At 39.4% G+C, this 22,707-nt stretch overlaps 1 protein-coding gene across 1 annotated transcript; it reads right to left on the reverse strand.

Annotated features, from left to right (window-relative positions):
* Nucleotides 1-3,927: 3,927 nt before the first annotated feature.
* Nucleotides 3,928-22,347, reverse strand: LOC135197519 (large ribosomal subunit protein uL15m-like). The gene is made up of 5 exons (XM_064224582.1): nucleotides 22,192-22,347; nucleotides 17,669-17,839; nucleotides 17,240-17,384; nucleotides 15,333-15,457; nucleotides 3,928-4,170 (listed from the first exon to the last, which is right to left on the reverse strand). Exons 1-5 carry the CDS (start codon nucleotides 22,291-22,293, stop codon nucleotides 3,994-3,996), a joined length of 720 nt encoding a protein of 239 aa, XP_064080652.1. The 5' UTR covers nucleotides 22,294-22,347; the 3' UTR covers nucleotides 3,928-3,993.
* Nucleotides 22,348-22,707: the final 360 nt, after the last annotated feature.

Genomic DNA, 22,707 nt, shown 5'->3' on the forward strand with positions numbered 1-22,707 from the left:
TCTTGAGTTTGCCTTGACTCCCATGAAATTCAATTCTTTAAGTACTTTTAAGTTTTGAAAAACTGTGTTCAACTTTAAGAAACTGTGACATTTGTGGTAGTGAAACCCTTATTTCTATTTTTAACAAAATTTCTGTAATTGCAAATGAGACCTTTCAAAATTTTAATCGTAGAAAGGAGGGTGACAACAGTTAAATAAGACACAATCAATATTTTACGCAATCTTAAGAACGATGATAGTATTGTTATTACAAAGCCAGATAAAGGGTAGGGTTGTTGTATTGATGAATAGGTCTGATTATTTAGATAAAATGAATGAAATACTCTCTGACAATACAAAATTTAGGTTGTTAAATGTAGATATTGCGAGTCACATTTTGAAATTAGAAGACAAATTAAATAGGATGTTAAGAAGTTTGAGGGATAAATTGGGGAAGTTACCCTTATAGTAATTTATTTGCTTCAGGGTCAAAGCCCGGTTACATGTATGGTCTACCTAAGGTTCATAAAATAGGAAACCCATTGAGACCCATTATTTCCTCAATTGGCACGTTTAGCTATTACTTGTCAAAGTTTCTGGTTCCAGTTTTAAAACCTTTAACTTTTAGTGAGTTTTAATGTCCCAAATTCTTCCGAGTTTGTCAAAGAATTGTGTTCTTTCGATTTTAACCAAGATGTTGTAATGGCTAGTTTTGATGTAACCTCTCTTTTCACGAATATCCCATTAAAAGAAACTACTGACATTATTCTTAATAATATATGTGAAAACCACTTAACAACTTTTGGGACTTAGTAAGTAGATTTGCGAAAATTATTACAATTGGCTACAACTGATGGCATTTTTACTTTGCTGGTAAATTATATAATCAAATAGATGGAGTTGCTATGGGAAATTCCCCTTGGACCTGTATATGCAGATTGTTTCATGGGTTATTGTGAAAAGATTTGGATGTCTGAATGCCCTGTTGCTTTCAAACCGTTGTATTATCGTAGGTACGTGGATGACACTTTCCTTGTGTTTAAGGAACGTTCACACGTGGATTTATTTTTTGAATATTTTAATTCTCGTCATCCTAATATTACTTTTACTTGTGAGACAGAACAGGATAATATGTTGTCATTTTTAGATGTTCAGGTACACAGAAATAGAGGTAAATTTGAGACTTCCGTTTATAGGAAAAGTACTTTTACTGGCTTGGGATTAAATTATCTTAGTTTTTCACCAAAGTTGTTTAAAATTAATTCAATACGTACTATGATAAATAGAGCTTACAATGTCTGCTGTGATTTTAATTTATTTCATCAAGACATGGTCTTCCTCCAGAATTATTTTTCCGAAAATTCTTATCCCGTATTTGTCTTTTACAAAGTTCTGAAAAATTTTCTAGATGATAAATTTTGTCCCAGACCGGTGTACAGTACTGCTAGTAAAGATGTAAAGTATATTAAATTGCCTTTCCTTGGTCATAGTAGCTACTTGGTACGAAAAAAGTTACAAGAAATACTTAAGCACAGTTTTCCTCAAGTTAGTTTCAGGTTTGTTTTTACTAACCCTTTTACTGTAGGATCACTTTTGAGGGAGAAGCCTGCTCTTCCTGTGGACCTTAATTCGAGTGTCGTTTACTTGTTTACTTGTTCGCAGTGTGGTCTGCGATACGTGGGATCCAGTTCCCGCTGGCTTAGGCACAGAATTTTGGAACACAGAGGTCTTTCCATTAGAACTAGGTTTCCTCTTTCTAAACCACCTTTTTCTGCCATAAGGGAACACAGTTTAGCACAGGACCATCCTTTCACTCACCTAGATATTAGAGTACTGTCTTTTGCTCAAATAGACTGGACCTTTTAATTTCAGAGTCGCTGTTTATTAAGAAAATGAAACCGGAATTGAACAAAAACTCGTTCCGGTATTCAAACTAGCGATCATTATAGTTTCATAGTAGGTACACAAAGTGGGCTCGTTAGCCATTTTATTTTTGAGGGTAGTTTGTTTTACCTTTCATATTATTTCATTTTTATTTCTGTTTTTGTATGTTTTGCGTTTTGTTTTAGTTTTATCGTAATTTTTAGTATGTATGTAATGTTCTTTATGTTTTTACTGAAGCTTTTAATAAGACAATTCATCCCACCATATGTATATATTATATAGTATATATATACATTACTTACAAAAATTTTAATACAAGTAGTCTTATACATCCATATAAATAATTTCAACAAGAACCTGGATTGTTTGGTTAAGTTTTCTAATACATCTAAAATTATAGTATTACTGTACTCTTACATTATTAACTACCACAACTATCACAAACATAACTATAATTATATGACGAAGGTACATTTGCTATCCTGAAGACATTCAGTACAGCACTGGGTATGATAGTGGTAATTAGTTACATACATACAAGTATCTTTACAAACTCGATTAATCATTTGTACATATTTATATTATACATGGGTTTACATATTAATTACATATGCTGTAAGCAGCTGAGGATTGCTGCTTGATTATAACCTGTAGTTATAATCAAGTATAAACACAGTGGTGGATGGTACTAGAAATGTAAATATATAAATACACTTTATAGGTTTATGTTAGTCAGCACTGACTTTTGTTAGCTTTATGTACTTTTTATGATTTTGGTCAATAGCTTACAAGCTGCACAAAGTGCACATGTATTAGCAATGGTTGTGTGCATGGTGAAAATTAATTTAAACTACTACCTGGTCCCAAGTTCAAGTCTACATGCAACAGTAATGGTTAGTATGTTTTTGTTACTTTTGTCACTTGGGTTAATGGTCTTAATTTGATTAAAATCAGTTACCTTCCTCCTGCACATGGATAGACACAATTCAGAAATGGCCCAATTCCAAGAACATGGGGGTGCTAAGGATACTCCTGTTTATATATTCACTATAGATTACTGAAAAAAAAATTATTTGAACATGAGAATCCTGAATCAAACTGGAATGACAGAATAGGCAAGAAAATGAATTCTAGCGATATGGACCTTAGATGTAACTGATGGGGCTGCTAGCAAAGTAGGCATGGTCTCAACACCAAATGCAGTAAGGGCACCAACTGACTAAACAGTGAGCAGCATATCATTGCAGGCAAGATTCAATTCAAAAGAGTGCAGTACGAGTAATAAAGTGCACAATGCATCGACAAATGATATCTCCAAAGAAATATAAATGTGAATCTCATACAGAAAAAGCAGAAAGCAATATGAAAATTGCTGTTGATAAATTGATGATATGAATGCTAAAGTTGATAAGAACAATGACGGTATGGAGGATGTAATGGGTAATGATAGCCTAGGAGAGGTTGCAAACAAAAACGGGTTTCTGTGCAGGAAATAATTAGGTGATTGGAGGAACTATTTTCCAACAAAATAACATTTATACATACACTTAGATTTCTCAAGATGGCATTCATAGAAACCAAACAGGTTACATATCCATTTCTTGAAAGAGGAAAAGAACAAAAAAACAGATGTCAAGAGTTATCACCAACATGCCACTGCTAGACTGAAACGAAATTAAAATTACAAGAACCAAACAAACAAGTTGATTTATTATCTAAGCTTAATGCAGTGAAGCTTCTTGTAGATGAACACCGAGAGGCTCTTGTAATTGAATGTCAAAATAGATCTACACTTCTAAAAACCATAGCTGGCAAGGAACAGACAATGAATAATAAGTTATTTGACATCAAGAATATATATCAATATCCTGGAAAAGAAATGCTGAGATATGGGGTAACAATATGGAATCTTAGGTACAGGATGGCACCTGAGATACAATAAAGGATAGACAGATACAAAAGGTACAAGCAGATAAAAATCTTATATCCTTGTCTTTTTTCATAAAGAACTCAAATGCACTAGTCTTCAGGTACAACAATTAAAGAAAAGTGAAATAAAATAACTTTCTTATAATTTAGTATTTATTCATCAAAAAAACAATACTGTACATCACTCACGACTATTTACACTTATGAGGCATAATATTCTTTAAGTTCAGGATCTGTCGGTTTCAGGATAACTTTGTCACGCAGATTAACAATCCATCCAGGTTCCAAGCCGAAGAAAACCTGACGAGGGTCCTTCCGTTCAAGCAACATATCTTTGTCAGGGGAATCATTTACATCTGGCAGCTTGTAACCGTACTTCTGTAAGCCAAAATTTTAAACTTAAAATGTTGAAAAGGATAAGCTGTAAATAATTCTTATGTAAGGTACATACAGACCTCTTTATTTTTCTTATGGTTAATGCCTGGAAAGTGTGATGGGTCTAGTGGTAAGGTAATTAATCTTCAGCTACTCTCTTGGGTAATTATTATTAGTTTTGTAGTACAAAACCCATTACAGAAAGCATAATCAGCTTTATTCTATGTAAACAGATCCTATCTACAATGCGTTGAAGAGCTGCAAAAAGAAAGATAATCAAACTGTCAGGCTTTCCCAATGTATCAAACCGGTGAGACCTCTGCTTATTCCTTTTCCTCAGTCTCAATGGCTTTTTATCACTTTGTTGGGTCTGTGGTATCCTGTACCAATCCCTGTGCCTCAGTCTGCATGCTGCCTTCAAGTCATAATGGTATCTTTGTTACTAAAACTCCAATCTCAATTTCTAGACATACATGGGTTACAATACCTTGTACACCAATCTTGGCTTCCTGAAGATGTCATTGAAAAGGTGCTTGCTCTTTATGTGTGTGTGTTAACCTTCAGGCCTTCTGTGCCATGCAATAAGGATTAAACTGGCATCTTCAATGACGATAATGGATTATACAGAACCACGCTGTCTCTGTGTTGGTTAACCTTTTTGGAGGACTGGGCCTTTTGCCCCTTGGGTTCTGTTTGGGTTGGTCAACGACACTTTTATTCTACCAAAGTGGCTTGGCAGAGTTACTGGCATAGCACGTCGCCAATGTTGGTGTCCACGGTTACAATTTTGTCTTGTACCAGGGCTCAGTCCTCAAAAGCCATAGGCCATCAGGATCCTCCCTCTTAGAGCACCCTTCACGATCCTAATTGACAGCCATTCCAGGAAAGCTAACGGCATGATTGCTTTCATTCCAGTAGCGTGCATGTTCCTGGTATCCCTGGTACTTCAATTTCTGTCAAGAGCACAATGTCCCTTTTCTTGGAGTACTGAAATAGAGCACTGGGGCTGGGTTTTTTTATAGGCAGCAAATCTTTTATTGATTCCCTTACCTTATGATCTACTGCATCAAGATTGTGGCCTTCTTCTCTTGTGTAGCCTTCTGTGACAAGGAAAGAACAACAAGTTCAAGTTTCTTTGCTTGTCGGTGATTAAGATCTTTGCTCGCAGTAGGGTAAAAGGTCACCGTTTTGCACTAATTCATCCTGTACTATGTTCGTGACATTTTGCATTTTTGGGGTTCTCAATATATCACTTTATTGTTGGTTCCTTCCTTTAGCATGATTCCTTCACTCATGCAATGGGTTGCATGAGTGAGGACGCCCTGGCTCAGTCTATTTAGTGTTGCTGATTGACAGACTCCCTTAGTTCTGTTCTACTGAACTGGGCTCAAGCTGTGTGGTCTGCTCTCCTCTCTGTGTATATGTGCCCTTTCATGGTTTCTGATTTTTGTTTTCATTGTTCCAGGTTGTGATTTCTATTGCAATTTATTTCTGAAGTTACCTACTACAATATTAATTGGTCACTGAATTTCCTCAAGGGCCAATTATCAGGTGTACCTTAGGAGGATGACTCTCCTTAGTCATGACAGTGGCTGCTGCATGGATGACAAATTCTCTCACTTTGCCCTTTACCTCTTTCCATGGTTTGTGTGAGGTATTGGGTTATTGTCTGTCCAGTCTTTGGTTCCCTTTGAATCTTGTTGCACATACTTCAAGGGCCTTTGTATGTTAAGACCTCAGGTTTGTTAGTTATGAAAAATTACAAATTTTTTAATCAATTGTATTTTTCATAATTACCAAACCTGAGGTCTTAACATTAGGATAAATCTTCTAGTGCCAGTTGAAAAACAGGTAAAGTTAAAAAACAATTGTGTACACAAGGAAATAATGGCATTTGTGCTTGATCACGCACTATGTGGGAGCGCCCACAATCCCTTTGACATCTTGTGACCGCACTAATTACTTTCTTACTGCCTTTAAGAGAGGACGTGCTTTGCTCTCTGTACTTTTTAAAGACAGTTTCGTTTGCCAAACTGATTACAAATTTGTCATTTGTTCATATAAGAAATGAACCCTCAGTCTCAACATTAGGACAAACTTATACACTTGGTGGGAGGTAAGTACTGTTAACCAACTGGAGGTTTGCCACCTTTGATCAATTTCCCGAATAAAAGAATTCTAAGAAAACTGACCACTTTTTCAGAATCTAAGATATATATGAATGTCAGATTTAGACTTCAGGGTTTCCATAGAATGTCATAGTTCATTGCACCAAAAACATAAAAAGAAAAGAAATTTCATAACTTAAGGCGAACATGAATAATAATAAAAAAAACAAATAAATCATCCTGCATATATGTCCACAAAAAAACACCTATGTAAAAGCAAGCCACTGATGGAAAAAAAACTATACAGCATCATATATGGAAAAAATAAAAAACCAAAATACATACATGAAACTGCTGGTAAAAAAACTATGAAATAGGTGAAAACTCCACTCTCTCGTCAAGAGAAAAAAAATGTAAGGGGAATACCCCCCCAGGACTCATTCACTTGAAACTAATGCTTTTCTCCTATTCAGATTATAATCTTAACTATAGATGACTTTCCAAATTCCATTGTACTATGAAAATGGGTCCTTCAACTAGACCACCAGGTCAACGTTTCCAGATTAATACACAACCAGTGAATGGGGAAGGCTTTCTTTATCAAAGAAAAAAACAAATTGAAAAAAATGTAAAATGAGTCTCCACTGGTTTTAATAATGTAAGTTTATGGAATCACAGCAGTGACACTGTTCTCCTACGAAATAATTCCAAAATGATATTGTTATTTTACAATAAAGTTTTGTACATACTTACGTGGCAGACATATACTTAGCTTACGTCTCTGACGTCACGACAGAATTCAAAACTCGCGGCAAACGCGACAGGTAGTCAGGTGATCTACCTTACCGCCGCTGGGAAGCGGAGGGTGTAAGAACCAACATACCTTTCTTGCCAGATTTTTTCTCTCTTATACCTGTCTCCTGAGGGGAGGCTGGGCGGGCCATCAATCGTATATGTCTGCCCGGCCCCCTTCCTAAGTATGTACAAAACTTTATTGTAAAATAACAATATCATTTTTGTACATGAACTTTCCTGTCAGACATATACTTAGCTGATTGACACCCTTGGTGGAGGGTACAAGACAGAAAATAACAAAGAAAAGGTAAACAACACCTGTTGTAGGATAAAATAACCTTGGTTCTTACCTGTTTAGGCTGAAGACTTCATAGATACTGTCTATTAGTCTGCATAGCCATAAGAGCTACAGCGAGGGCGTGACCTACAGCTGAAAAAGACTCTTTGGGGTCTACTAACGGGACTTGATATATGCTTACTTAGTAGAATCCAAGTCGGATCATGTCAATGGGGATTCGCCCTCTTCTATGACAGAACCTGTCCACTACCAACTCAGGGAGCTTCAAACCAAATCCGATCACCATAACCAAAACTAAAAGTTTATTAGTATTTACAAACGAAACGAAAAAAGATGCCTACCTGCATCATTTTTCATACAACCATATGAACTCAATTACCAAAAACAAGGGAAAAAACTACTAAGGATATGTTCCAGCTCCCTGCCCCAGCACCAGGGCATGTAGTACGGTACGGTTCGATTTGTTTTTTCGTAATTCGTACCACGCATTTTTACCGTACCGTAATTTCGTACAGTACCTAAAAATTCATACCGTACCGTACTAGTACGAAATTTTATCGTACCGTAATTTCGTACTGTTTCCGTACCTACTTTTTTTTTACATTGCAGTTCATATAGACATAACATGGCTTTATTACTACTACTGCTACTACTACTACCATTACCACCACTGCCACTTAAAGAAGATTGGTGTTATGTAATACATTAATGATATAATACAATTTTATTTTGCTAAGGTTACAAAAGGAAAATGTTCAGTTATACAGTATTAGGCATTCATATAGTTTTATGTGTTGCAGCGTAATAGCATTACAGCATCAACAATATCCTCATTTAGACCTAGTCTTAGATCATTACTGCCTCCGTAGCACAAAAGCAGAGTGCAGCGGCAGTCTTGCGGGCAGCAGTCAGCAGGCCTCAGTGGCTTATGATAATCACAAGAAAGGTCCTAAAAGACATTTAATTAAACGTATATGAAAAACAGAGACCTGGAAGAATGGAAATATTTCCGAAGGAGTGCCTAGGGGCCCCTCCCAAATCGCCAAGAAGGAGCCGATAGGGTATACCAACTCATTAAAAAGGGAAAATGGACCTTCTCACCTGAGGATAAGCCGATAAGTAGGTGGGGTCCCTGCCCAGCCTTGCTGTGACGGCTGACGGGGCAAACCCCACTGGGATATGCTTTAATTAACACCCCAGTGAGAAGACCTCTGCTAATCCTGGTTGACTCACCGCCCAAGTCAACCAAGTGGGGGCTTGGCTGCTTGCAACACCTATCTGAATTTGGTACGGAAATGGTACGATTAAGTACGAAAAAAAAAAATCGTACTTTCGTACCGTACCGAACTCGAAGGAAAATATCGTACCGTAATATCGAACCGTACTTACATCCCCAGAAAAACCGTACCGTACCGTAATATCGTACCGAACCGTACCGTACTACATGCCCTGCACCAGCACCGAATCCGCCGATACGTAACGGGCCTAATGCGAAGCACTCGTCATATGTAATACTGACGTCTTTTAGGCTAGTGGTTGGCGAATAATGAATTTACATCTCCAGAATGTAGTTTTCATCAGATTCTGAAGAGACATATTCTTATTAAAGGCCAAGGAAGTGGCAATGGCTCTCACTTCATGAGCCTTAACTTTTAGGAGCTTGAAATGTTCTTCATTACAAGATCTATGTGCTTCTTTCACAAGACTTCTAATGAAGAAAGACAGCGCATTTTTCGACAATGGTCTGCTGGGGTCCTTTACAGAGCACCATAGTCTGTCCTCAATGCCCTTAAGGGTTTTCTTCTTCTGAAGGTAGTATCTTAAACTCCTAACAGGGCAAAGAGTTCTTCAGGTTTTCTTCCCCTACTAGGGCAGATAATCCACGAACCTCAAAGCTCCTTGGCCAAGGATTTGAGGGGTTCTCATTCTTTGCTAAAAAACGAAGGAAGGAAGGAACAAACCACGGAATCTCCTTTGAAACCTACCCTTCCTTCTAGGGCATGAATCTCACTAACCCAATTTTAGCGGATGCTAGAGCCATGAGAAAGAGAGCTTTCCTCGTAAGCTCTTGAAGGAGGCTAATGTGGTGGCTCAAACCTACAGGACCTCAGGAAAACGAAGAAACACGTCCAGATTCCAACTTGGAACTTCGTTCGAAGTTTTCTTGGAAGTTTCGAAAGATCTTAATAGATCATGCAGATCTTTGTTATTCGAAAGATCTAAGTTCCTATGTCTGAACACTGCAGCCAGCATGCTCCGGTATCCTTTGATAGTAGATACTGCCAAACCGCATTTTTCTCTGAGGAAAAACTAGGAAATCTGCTATCTGAGTCACAGAGGTACTGGAAGAGGAAAACTTCTGGTTCCTGCACCACCGGCGAAAGACGTCCCACTTCGACTGGTAGACTTTAAGGGTCGAAGGTCTTCTAGCTGAGGCGATAGCCTTAGCTGCTTTTGTCGAAACCCCTTTGGTCTGACAAGACTATTGACAGTCGAAAGCCAGTCAGATTGAGAGCAGGGAGGTTTCTGTGATACCTGTCGAAGTGGGGTTGTTTGAGCAAATCTTGTCTTTGTGGAAGTGCTCTTGGAAAGTCCACCAACCATTCCAGTACCTCTGTGAACCATCTTGGGCGGGCCAGAACGGAGCTACTAGCGTCATTCTTGTCCATCTCCGAGATAGCAAATTTCTTGAGGGTTTGTCCCAGTACTTTGAAGGGGGGAAAGGCGTTAGACATCTAGACCTGTCCAATCTAGGAGAAACGCATCCACTGACACTGCTCCTGGGTCTGAGATCGGGGAGCAGTAAAGTTCGATCCTTGCGTTCCTTGCTGTTGCAAAGAGGTCATGTGAGTCTGCCCCATCTTCTCCACAGGTCTTGGCATACCTCTTAGTGGAGGGTCCACTCGGAAGGCAGGAGTTGATTCTTCCTGCTCAGGAGATCGGCCCTGACGTTCCTTTCTCCCTGTACGAATCTGATGAGAAGACTGATCTTCCTTGTTTGAGACCACAGCAGAAGATCCCTTGCTGTTTCGTACAGGGAGAAGGAGTGTGTCCCCCCCCTGTTTTTTGATGTACGCCAAGGCTGTTGTGTTGTCCGAATTGACCTGCACTACTGCATTTCGGACGTGGGGCTCGAAGGCTTTCAATGCCATCCAGACTGCCATCAACTCTTTCTTGTTGATGTGCCAGGACACCTGATCCCCCTTCCAGGTGCCTGACACTTATCTTGTCCCGAGCGTCGCTCCCCAACCTGCTTCCGACGCGTTGGAAAACAACACATGGTTGGGGTTCGGCATGTAAAGAGACATTCCTTTTGCCACAAAACGAAGTGGGTTGTTCCACCACCGAAGGTCTCTCTTGATTCCCCTTAAGATCTTGAAGGAGAAACTCCAGATCTAGGGAGAGACGCCTCCAGTTCTGGTATAGGAAGAACTGTAGAGGCCTGAGATGCAACCTTCCTAGAGAAACGAATTGCTCCAACGAGGAGTGTCCCCAGCAGGGACTCATCCACTCCCTCGCTGTGCATGCATCTTTCTCTAGGAAGGTAGTTATTTTCTCGTAGCAACGAGCTATCCTCTCTGGCGACGGAAAAGCCGGAAAAGCCAGAGAAGCTATCCGATCAACCCCAGATAGATCCGCTCTTGACTGGGGATTAATTGAGACTTCTGGAAGTTCACCAGAAGTCCCAGAGAACTTGCCAATGTAAGGGTCTTTTGAAGGTCCTCCAGACATCTTTCTTGAGACTCTGCTCTGATTAGCCAGTCGTCGAGATAAAGCGACACCCTCACTCCCTCCAAATGTAGCCACTGCGCCACGTTTTTCATTAACCCCGTGAAAACTTGGGGTGCAGTCGACAGGCCGAAGCACAAGGCCTTGAATTGGAAGATGTTTCCTCCATCATGAATCATAGATACTTCCGTGAAGAAGGATGGATCGGCACATGAAAGTAAGCGTCCTGAAGGTCTAGAGACACCAATCCAGTCCCCTGACGAAGAGCCGCTAACACTGAGGAAGTTGTCTCCATGGCGAACTTCCTCTTTTCCACAAAGACGTTCAGGGCGCTTACATCCAAAACCGGTCTCCATCCTCCTGAGTTCTTCGGAACTAGGAGTAGTCTGTTGTAAAAAACCCGCAGAGCGGGGATCTTTCACTAGTTCTATAGCCTCCTTCTCTAGCATGAGATCTACTGCTAGAGAAAAGGCTTGATTCATGATGGGGTCCTTGTACTTGGCCACCAACTCCCTCGGAGTTGTCGTCAATGGTGGTCTTGACGAGAAGGGAATGAGGTATCCTTTGCTGACAATCGATAGGGACCAATTGTCTCCCCTTTGCCCCTTTGGGGCCCAGACGTCGGCAAATTTCAGTAGTCTGGCACCCACTGATGTCTGGAGTCCTTGATCGCTATTTCTTCCCTCTGACTGACCTAGAGAAGGTTTTACCTCTCTTAAAAGGTCTAGTTCCTCTGGTTGAAGAACCTCTGACAGCGGGTCCTCCTCGAAAGGGCTCCTGCCTCAGAGGAGTCTCTTTCTTGGCCTTGGGTTGGGAAGACAGAGCGAGGTTTTCCTGGCTGCCTGGGCTAACATGTCCTGAGTAGCCTTAGCTGAAAGGGCACTCGAGACATCCTGAATAATTTTCTTGGGGAACAGAAGAGGAGAGAGTTGAGCATACATAAGAGAGGCCCTTTGTGCATGTGAAAACTGCCTTAGTGAGAAACGAAACAGTAGACTGACCGCTTCTTAATAACTCCAGCTCCAAACAGTGAGGAGACTTCACTCGAGCCGTCTCTCACTGCTTTGTCCATGCAAGTGAGGACGCAGTTAAGATCTTCAGGAGACAGTGAATCCGGGGTCTGGGTCTTATTAGCCAGAACTCCTAAAGACCAATCAAGGAAGTTGAAAAACTTCCAAGACTCGGAACATTCCCTTCAGTAGGTGGTCAAGTTCGTTCATCCCCCCACGTAGTCTTGGCGGACAGGAGGGCGGAACGACGAGCAGAATCCACCAATGAAGAGAAGTCTGAGTCCGCAGACGAAGGGAGAGCGAGGCCTAAAGGTTCGCCCGATTCGTACCAGAATCCCATTCTGCCAGTCAGTTTAGACGGAAAGGGAAAAGAAAAAACAGTGTCCCTTCCCTTTCTCTTCCTTAGAAATGGAGCCATTCCCCAAAACCTCTAAGCGCCTCTTCATGGAAACAGTTGGTTTTCATCCTTACACAAGACGAAACCTTCGAAGTCTTCGAAGTGGAGAATAAAGAAAGAGGAGAAGGAGGAGCCACAGGAGAAAGGATATCTCCGAACTCTTGCAGGAGCAAATCTGTTAACCTCTTATAGGAGGAAACAGAGGAGTCTTTTGGTCCCTTCTTCTTCTGAGGGATCCTGTTCTTCCTGAGCTGAAGAACCCTCATGATCCTTAGAGGCGCGACTATCCTTATAAAAGTCTCTAGAGGAAGTAAGACGTTTACGTCTTGGAGACAAAGCTTCAGAAACGTGCCTACTTGCAAAATCCTTCTTGTCTGGAGGAGTGCGTTTTCCAGATTCTTGGAGCCTAACAGGAGTAAGGCGGCTGTCCGGAGCAGAGCGCCTGTTTGAAGAAAAACTTCTATCAGGCTCTTGGCGCCTATCCAAAGGAGAGCGGCTACCAGGCGAACAGCGCCTGCCATACGAGAAGCGGCTAACCAGGCTCTTGGTGCCTGAACCGAGGAGAGAGGATCTCTGGCGACGAGCGCCTACTAGGTGAGCGCCTACAAGGGGAGAAGCGCCTGCTAGGATCTCGGCGCCTGACTCGAGGAGAGTGAAAGTCAGGAGAAGAGCGCCTGCCAGGAGAAACGCGCCTAACAAGCTCTTGACGCCTGTCCAGCGAAGAGCGCCTGTCCGATTTAGGGCGCTTGTCAACAGGAGAGTGGAGGCGAGACGAGGAGCGACTACGAGGCGAGTAGCGCCTACTAGGCTCTTGGTGCCTATCAAGGGGAGCGATCCTGTCTCGAGAAGAGCGTCTGTAGGGCGAAGATCTCCTACGAGCAGTCTGCTCCTTGTCCGAAGGAGAAACAAAGACATCCTGTCTGTCAGGCGAATGGCGCTTGGACGCAGATGGGCGGATCTTGTCCGAAGCAGAAAGTCTCCTGCGAGACTTCGAACGCACAGGTGAGCGGGCTGCTTCCGTCGAATAGCGAGAGTCAGGAGAGGGGAGCCTGGACTTCTTTACCGGAAGCGAGACGACACGCAAAGAGAGCCAGCCAGAGCCGAAATCTGCACCTGAAGGTTAGCCAACACCCTTGCAGGAGATTTCACAAACTCTTGAACAGGTGACGAGGCTCGATCTCTGCGGGGCGGGGAACGATACTCCAGATCTCTTACGTTTTCTTCGCTTCCACCTCAGGCTCTTCCGAAAAAACTTCAGGGCTGGATGGACGGGCGCAGGGAGCGTTCCAGGCTCTCTTCGAAGGGGCGCCCGAGGCTTCCGAAGAGCTCCATCCTCGTTTAGGAGAAGGCGAAGGCGAAGACGAGAAGCATTGGCGCAATATTTCTCTCTTGGAGCGATCCAAGGTAGCCTGGGAACGATCAACAGGAGCTACCGAGGGGACACCTGACCGGTGGGGATGCTCCCTAACCTTCCTGCGGCTTCGACTTTTCCTCCTCCCCACTGGACTGGGAGTCTGGAAGAGGTCTAGGCCTGGAAGCATTAGGGAGCCGATCAGACGCACCCTCCACTGCACTGGGTTCACTGCACAAATCACTATTGGAATCACTCTTACCTTCTAAATGTTAATTTTCATCTCCATACTGCGAATGGTGGCTTTCATGGAGGCCACTTCCGAAGGCGCATCTTCGGCTTCGGTGCAGGGAGCAGGAGCTGAAACTGACAAAGGAGCTACTTCTAAAATAGGATTATCTATATCCAACTCGCTAATACGAGATCTACTACTGCTCCTAGAAGAAGCTTTCCTAACTTTATCCTTTTCAAGCTTCCTCAAGTAGGAAGACAAAGACTTCCATTCATCCTCATTCAGCTTTTCACATTCATTACAAGGATTATCAAAGTGCATTCATTCCCTCTACACTTCAAACATACTGTGTGAGGGTCTACCGCAGCTTCGGTAGCCTCACCTTACACTCAGTCCATACAACAAACTCTAAACATAGCAGTTTTTTCTTAGTATCAACATCAGACATCATGAATCCAAAGAAAAATCCAAAGAAAAGTCAAATAACTGTCCACAAATCGCGAATGCCAGGCCAGGAAAAGATCGGGTACTTCACCAAAAACAAAAAAAAAAAAAAAAAAAAAAAAAAAAAAAAAAAAAAAAAAAAAAAGTCCGTAGAAACAATCCAGGGCGAAAACGAGAAAAGAAAAGAATCCAACTGTCAAGAGGTACCGACAACAGGTGGTCGACACCGACGACAGAAAAAATCTGACAACCAAGAAAGGTATGTTGGTTCTTACACCCGCTTCCCAGCGGCGGGTAAGGTAGATCATCTGACCATACCTGTCGCGTTTGCCGCGAGTTTTGAATTCTTGTCGTGACGTCAGAGACGTAAGCTAAGTATATGTCTGACAGGAAAGTTCATGTACAAAAACATGTTATCACCAAAAAATACATACGAATTTAATATATTTCACACACTTATTACAAAACTACTTAATGAATTTCGTGACATTTGAGATAATTACATAAATTCCATTACCTGTAGTGGTTTTCTACGAGTACAGCTGTGACTGATTTACTTATACATGAACCATCACTCTATACATAGACACATTTTCTTTTAAAATTTTCTTAAATTTACAATAGTGCCAAATTGAAAAAGTGCATCCTTGAGTAAAACAGGAATGTAGTACAAAATTAAAGAAGGAAACTTCTGATCAATGGCTGATTCATGTTGAAATGCTTTCCAGTATCAATTATATAATTGTTATTTGACATCTTTTTGCATCAAAGGCATTGTTCAACAAAAAGTTATCATCATACCTGTGCTAGAATAAACCTTTCCTTGGCTATTAACGCTGGATCTGCTAAATAACCTCTATTCTTTGGATCAGTGTAGTAGCCAATAAGATGTTGGGGTGGGATCATACGTCGTGGGATTGGTACACCTATGAAAGACAAAAAGTCATATAGTATAAGTATGCACAATTTAGCATCATTTTTGTATTACTAGACCACAAAAACTGCTAGATTACAATTTAAACATAAATTTAATGTATAAAAATATAAACCCTGAGTTAAGACTTGCATTAACACTGATTTACACTGGCAAGACATTACAGGACAACTGGATTTATGAAGTACTAGACAAGAACATTTTTTGAAAGTCTAGCACTATAGTGTTCTGGTTCTGAATTTATTACATATTGCCTTTCATCACTTTGCAGCATGTAAAATGACTTACCCTTCACATGACTTAATATACAGCCAGCAGTTAGTCATATTAAATATCCTTTATATCACCCCAAAGTTCTTAGCAGACATCTGGACATTTAAGCTATCTCAGCACTTGTAAATGTATTCTCAACCATCATACACTTTCTGGATTTATAACAAGGTTCACAGTGACACAACAGCAGGAAGAACACATTTTTCCTTTTTAGTCCCCTGTATGAAAAGTAAATTTCATTTCTGAATAAATGACAAGTGTTTCACAACATACCCACTAGGTAATCAGCCCAAATAACAATATAGATTAGAATGGGTTGAAGCAGCTATCAATCAATATTGGCCAACTGCGAACTAAAGGATCTGTCTGGAAGCTTCTTGGGATTTATCTAAGCACCAGAAACTATCTTTTGGAGACAACACTGAATATACACACAAGCCTGCAAGGTTGGACCCTTGAAAACATACGTTACAATAGCAACATTTTGCTTCAGGCTCAATAGGGAAAGCCACTGGTTGACACCTTTGCACTGCAATAAGCTGTCCTCCCAAGAGTGACTATTTTAGAGATGGCCTCATCTTTTTAAATGAGATGAACAGGTAAAGATCCAGTAGAGTCTACAATGCAGAGAATGTCATAATGGAAAAAGGGCAGACATGATTATGTGTCTAACCACTTGCATGTTGTGTCCCATGAGATGAAAGCTAAACAATTGTACATAAGACTCCCACATATACCATAAAAATGTCAGCACTGAAATTGTGCTGAACATAAGAGATGTAAAAACAGCTCCCATTTCACTGAAACACAAACATCCCATGCTGCCTAGCCATCAACTGAAAACTCCTCTGCACTTCACATCAATTTGTGAGCCAAAACAGGATGAATTATAGTTCCACACTTCATGATACATCCCTTGGATGCACGAGTATCTGCTGTGGGTGTGGGTCAAGTCCCTAACCAAGAGATTGCAATGTATGCAAGCATTCCCTAAATACCATGGAATGTATGGGAGTTTATAGCTCACAGCACTGATTCTTGCACCAGTCTGGTTTCTGGTCATTTAGCTATTTCTAATACAGCTATGAGCATGGCCTTTTGACATAAATGGCTCTCCTGTGACTTGAAATTCAGGCACAAAATTAATTGGTTTGCCATCTGACAAGTGTCTTTTTAATAATAAAAATTAACTTATTCAATACAAACACATTGCTTCAAAAAAAAAAAAAAATACTTCTGTCAAAGTTCATGACTAAACAATGAATGAGAGACTGACAGTTGGGAACTGGTGGACCTGACTGCATGCAGTACAAATCTACAGAGTACTTCCTGAATTTTTTGTTGCAACAGAGAAAATTCATTTTTATGACATCGTTATCACATTTATTAATGCAGATATTCAACATCAGTTATGAAAAACAACCTGACCCACATTTGTGAAAATCAATTCTCTTTGGTAAGGTAATAAACTACAAGGTAGAATATAAACTATAATATTTACCTTTTTTGAAAAAGTTGGCAGGGTTTACAGCTGCATCCAGAGCTATAAAGTCATAATATGCTGTTGTGATGAATCCACCATTTCTTTCTACTGCTGCAATCACAGCTTCTGAAGCCCACTGAACTTCTATGTTTATTCTTGCTTTAAAATGTCAATACCCTGTAAGAGAAGCAATATTTTTTGGAGACAAATTAATATATATACAGTAACTAATGAGGCTCTCAAGTGTGAGTAAAATAAGTTTTTCTATGTATGGCTAATTATAGTTTAATTACATATATACACTGCACATAAGAAACCAGCAAATAGACAGTTCAATTAATGTAAAAAAAAATACAGAATCAACTGTTAGTTCTAGTTTTGAAAGTGCACATAAGCTACAAATACCCTTATCATTTAAAAAATAAATTAAATTCATAATACACTCACATCATTTTCTAGCATAATACCACCTTCCTTTTCCACAGCCTTAATTTCAAACAGCTTGGTGTTAGCTATCTGCGTTACATCAATAGGAATATCTGTTCTCAGACGGCTAGTATCAATCATTTTTTGCAGATTTCCCATACAGAGAGTCTTGTAAGAAAGTTTCATGCTGCAAAAAATTTAAAATATTATTGATATTACATTGCATCAAAAAGAAAACAGGAAACAAACATTATAACAAGAAATAACATTATAAAACATACTAGTACATACATGGAAAACTGCTATCTTGTTATACAGTTAGATGGAAGGATGGAAATAACCATAATTGAAAATGACACTTTGCATATGCACATGAAAATAATGACAAAAGGGAGGTGGGGATGGCTTGGATATGTCCATTGTCCCAATCTCTGGGAGAATAACCACTTCATCATGTCACCTGGGTTACCTAGGTACAAGAAAAAGTTGGAGGAGCATACTACTTGGATGATAACTATGTGAAGGGAGGGTGGAGATGAAGAAACACAAGGAAGATGGGGCCCAAAGGAAGACAAGTGGCAGAATTTCACGGAGGCCTTTTGCACCAACAGCAATGGAGTGATCTGAAGATGGACATGGAAAAAAAAACTAAACCAAAAGACTTATTTTCCTCTTAATTTTCTCACACAAAGCCACTGTAGTACTTACAATTAACCTGTTAAGCGTCACCCACGTAATAATATGTTGACCGCAATCTACTTGGTAGCGCCTTCAATGGGATATTACATTCAAGACTTTAACTGTGCTTATCAAGCTGTCAGTCCCGTAATAATATGTTTACTCATATAGAAAGTGTAGGAACATCATTTGGTAAGACTCTCAGCAACACGTAAGCTGTAAATGGAAACTTATTTCCTGCCTGGCAACTCTAGTGGTCACTCGATGCTACAAATTAGAATCTTTCAGACTTCAGTACGCTTCGAGCGTTTATTGAGACAAGTCGAATTTTGCGTCTTTCACAATGAATGTCCCAAAGAAGAGGCATATTTCTTCAGGTGAGATCGATCAAATACTAGATGAGGAGCCTGATATTGATGACCTATTCAATGATGAGAGCTCTAGTTCTGAATCCTCCAGTGATGAGGATATTGAGGGAACAAACTTTTCTCCTAATAGCAGGAGTGAAGATGACTTTTCATTGCCGAGTGACTGGACTCCGAGAGAGATAGCGAGAGAGAGAGAGAGATCCCATTACTTTTGTTGCTGATCCCTGCATGAAATTTACAGTTGGGGACAAAGAGAATTCATTAGAATATTTTGAAAAATATTTTGATGATAAAATCATTGATTACCTTGTGAAAGAAACAAACAGATTTGCAAATCAGTTTCTAGATGAGAATGTAGAACATTTGTCTCCACAATCACAAGTACATAGATGGTTTGACACTGTGAAGTAGGATTGTGTTTAGCTCCTTGCTTAGAGACTGGCATGTGAAAGAATAATAGTGCATGTATGTATAATATTTTGTCATTAAGTATAATGTAGTCTTTTGAAATAAAACAATAGTAGTATTAATTGTTTTTTTTATTCCAACATTCAATAAAATTCCTACACTTAACTACAGTATGTAATGATAAGCATAAAAATCAATATTAACTTTGAAATACTATCATCAGTGCTATGATTGCTAATTAAAAAAAAAAGCGTGACAGTATGTTAGCAGCAAGCTCATCTGGGGGGGGGGGGGGGGGGGGGGACGCTTAACAAGTCAAACGTATATTTTGTGGTCTTGGCTTTTCCATATGCATCACTAGCCCTCTAAAGAAACTCAAGATTTTTAGTCAGTGCTCATGCATATGCAATACCCATACTCCACTGATGAAAAAGGCTGTCATTTAAATTATCAATATACAACAAGGGGGAGCTGGGTTAACAGAAAGTTTGAACAGAACAGCTCAAATTGGAGGGCATGTACTTGCAACAATTGTTCAAGTGGCAGCAGCTAGCAATCCCTCTTACCATTACTACAAGAATAAACTAAACCTAACCATGTGTTGACAACCATATAAAAAAAATATTTCTCTGAATCTCTTGGTTAAACAAGGATGCTGACAATTTGAAAGGATAAGGTGAAGGTTTCATGAGTACTATTGCAGTAAAAAAAAAAAAATAAAAAAATAAAGGTACAGTGGCTGTTTAGAAAGAAATTAGAATTCTTACCATAAACGGTTCATAGCATGAATAAACACCATTGTTGCAGTTGTTCTCTAAGTGTGGACAACAAAAATGACTCAACATCATTGAAGTAAAAGAAAAGGACTCTGTCCACAAAAGAAGCCACTTACGTCCAGAGGAAGAACTGAAATGGACACTAAGAATGTTCTACAAACCCTTGAAATGAATAAATTCAAAGGTTAGGCCTCTTTAAGGATAAGGAAAGTCTTTCTCTAAATGCTCATTAAGTCCTTACGGTCAACTCTGAAAAGTCTATCAAGTTTAAGACCCAAGCATGAGCAAATATGGAATATCCTGTTTGGGAAAGAACTGTCTGGCCAACAACAAGTCAGGAAGTTATACATACAGTTTTTACAGCATATGAAATTCTTTCACTATACCATTCATATCGTGAACTTCACTTACATGGACTAGAAGATACTGTAGCGTATTTCCTACTTATTAGGAGATTATAACAAATGTAAGGAGCCTTGTATGGATGTAATACAAAGCATGATTTGTAATGTACTTACTGATGCCTTTTGTAGTAACCACGCACTGGAAAAACGAAGGTAAAATGGATTGCTGCCCGTTTCATAACCCACTCGCATGAAGTTCTGCCGCTGACCTGAGCCTTTATGGCCAGCACCATGGAGTCTTGCCCCCAATAGATACCACGACCTCTTGTTGCCTAAGGTATATTGTTAAAAACATTGATTAAACCTAATTACCCAAGATAAATTATTATAAAATATTCATGAAAATCACTTCATGGCTAGGGTAAACATCAATATCACTACTATTCAGAATCTTTTCCTAGCTAAGTTAAAATTTTCTTCTTGGCTAATATAGAGTAAAATAATTTAGCAAAACCTCTGCTTGACCAAGGTAAATTACAGAATCATTTTTGGTAAATTGCAGAATCATTTTCGGTAAATTGCAGAATCATTTTTGGTAAATTGCAGAATCACTACCCAAGGCTCAAGAAAAATTTAAAAGTAATTAACCCTTAATGGACGGGCATCGTCATATGAGTATCTATAACAGGTTTTGAGAGATGGACGGGGTAACTCATACGAGTATTAATGTTACATGCCACACGATTTAGATAAATTTTGAGGGAAAGATGTTCTTATACTTTAATGATCCATAAAATGACTATGATAACGTAGCCAAGCTCAGAAACAGGACAGAGAGTGATCAGTATGCTTTGAGACTTGATGGGGAATGTATTGCCCTTCTCTATCCTAGGAAGTCTTTTTATTTATTTGCTCATAAATATACCCAGGGAATGCTACTGGTTTTAGTTCTTTTCTTTCATGATAGGATGTCAGTTATACACAATTGTAATTTTTCAAAGAAAATGACAGAAATATCAGAATTTTCAAAGAAAGGTTACAAAGAAATATCAGAATTTTTAAAGAAAATTACAAAGAAATATCAGAATTTTTCAAAGAAAATTACAAAGAAAATGTCAGAAAAAACATGTAAAATACCTCACAGAAAGTTACGGCATCTCCCAAGCTCAGTAAATCTCACAAATATTAAACAACAAATATACTCAGAATTTATTACTGATTTTAGCTCACACCTGTTAAGGTAGTGTGTGCGCTTTAATTATAATTTCACAAAATAAAACACAATAAATTACTAAAAAAATAAAAAAACACGTATAACACTTCACTTTCCCTTGGAAAGTCAAGAACACTGTTTTGAATGTTCTTCTTACACCATGCGCATCTGCACACCTTCCTTTTTCTATTGGTGTGTGTTTTTTTTTTGTTTTAAACTGGCCAACCACAGAGTACATATTTCATAAAACGACAGTGCTGCATTGCATGCCCATGAATATAAATTTATTCCATGACTAAATATAAGATGGACTCTTAAGGGATTTTGACGTAGGAAAAATCTATTTCTGGGCGAGAAGCCGTGTCGCCCAGTGAAATGTGTCCTCTTTAGCACTATTTCTAGTAAAATATTGCTATGATACCAGAGAACTGCTAAATTGGACATGTCAGAAGTCTCTGACTCGCTCACCTAAATAAAAGGTGTCGGTATAGAACTGGGGCGACGTGTTAAACACTACCACAGTAACATAGGCTATCACTATTCAAATTAGTCTATATAGCATTGCCATTCAATTAAAAAGGTGCAAAATTATTCATTATTCTTTGAAAAGTTACCTACAGAGCTCGCGTCCTTCCTGGGTTTATGTACCAAAATGTCATGAAAAGAAAAAAAAAAAGACAAAAAAACACATACGCCAACATAAAATTCTTGACTCAGGCCAACAGAAATCACAGTCATAAAAAGGAGTTCAGCTTACCTTCTTGTGGCACCTGGATTTGATTTCAGATTTGACAATGAAACTCGAGGGTAGTCGCCTTAAAAGGCTGAGAGCTTTTTCTGTACCTGTTCCTGAAGACATTTTGGGCAACAACAGATACTTGATGCCTATGTTACAAGCATTACTCTATTTCCACCTGAAAAAGAAGCATATAATCACAAAAAAAAAAAAAAAAAAAAAAAAACTGTAACATAAGTAGTATTTATAATTCTATCACACATCCTTGCATCTTATTAACTAAAATACAGTACTGACTATATGTATTTCAATAAATATAGTACACAAATTTTTAAAACAAAAGCACTTTTGTCACAAACCCATTACTGCCCTTCCCCTTAGAAGTAGCCTAACCATGTGTTATAAAATGATCCCAAACACTTATCAAAAAGGAAAAGACAAACAGCCATTCACCTCTTAGCATATACAGTGGACCCCCCCGTATTTGCGTTCTCCGGATTCACGGACTCACACATTCGCGGATTTCTCTCGAGAACA

This window comes from Macrobrachium nipponense, chromosome 21 (assembly GCF_015104395.2).
Source record: "Macrobrachium nipponense isolate FS-2020 chromosome 21, ASM1510439v2, whole genome shotgun sequence".
NCBI classification, from domain to species: Eukaryota; Metazoa; Arthropoda; class Malacostraca; order Decapoda; family Palaemonidae; genus Macrobrachium; species Macrobrachium nipponense.

What these genes read in the sequence shown, in the direction of transcription:
- LOC135197519 (XM_064224582.1), bottom strand. Translation starts at nt 22,293, where the DNA reads ATGTCTTCAGGAACAGGTACAGAAAAAGCTCTCAGCCTTTTAAGGCGA. An exon ending in AATCCAGGTGCCACAAGAAG is followed by an intron (nt 17,840 to 22,191) that starts GTAAGCTGAACT and finishes TTTTAAATTTTT; the next exon opens with TGCAGCATGAAACTTTCTTA. An exon ending in TGCCAACTTTTTCAAAAAAG is followed by an intron (nt 15,458 to 17,239) that starts GTAAATATTATA and finishes TGTCTTTCATAG; the next exon opens with GTGTACCAATCCCACGACGT.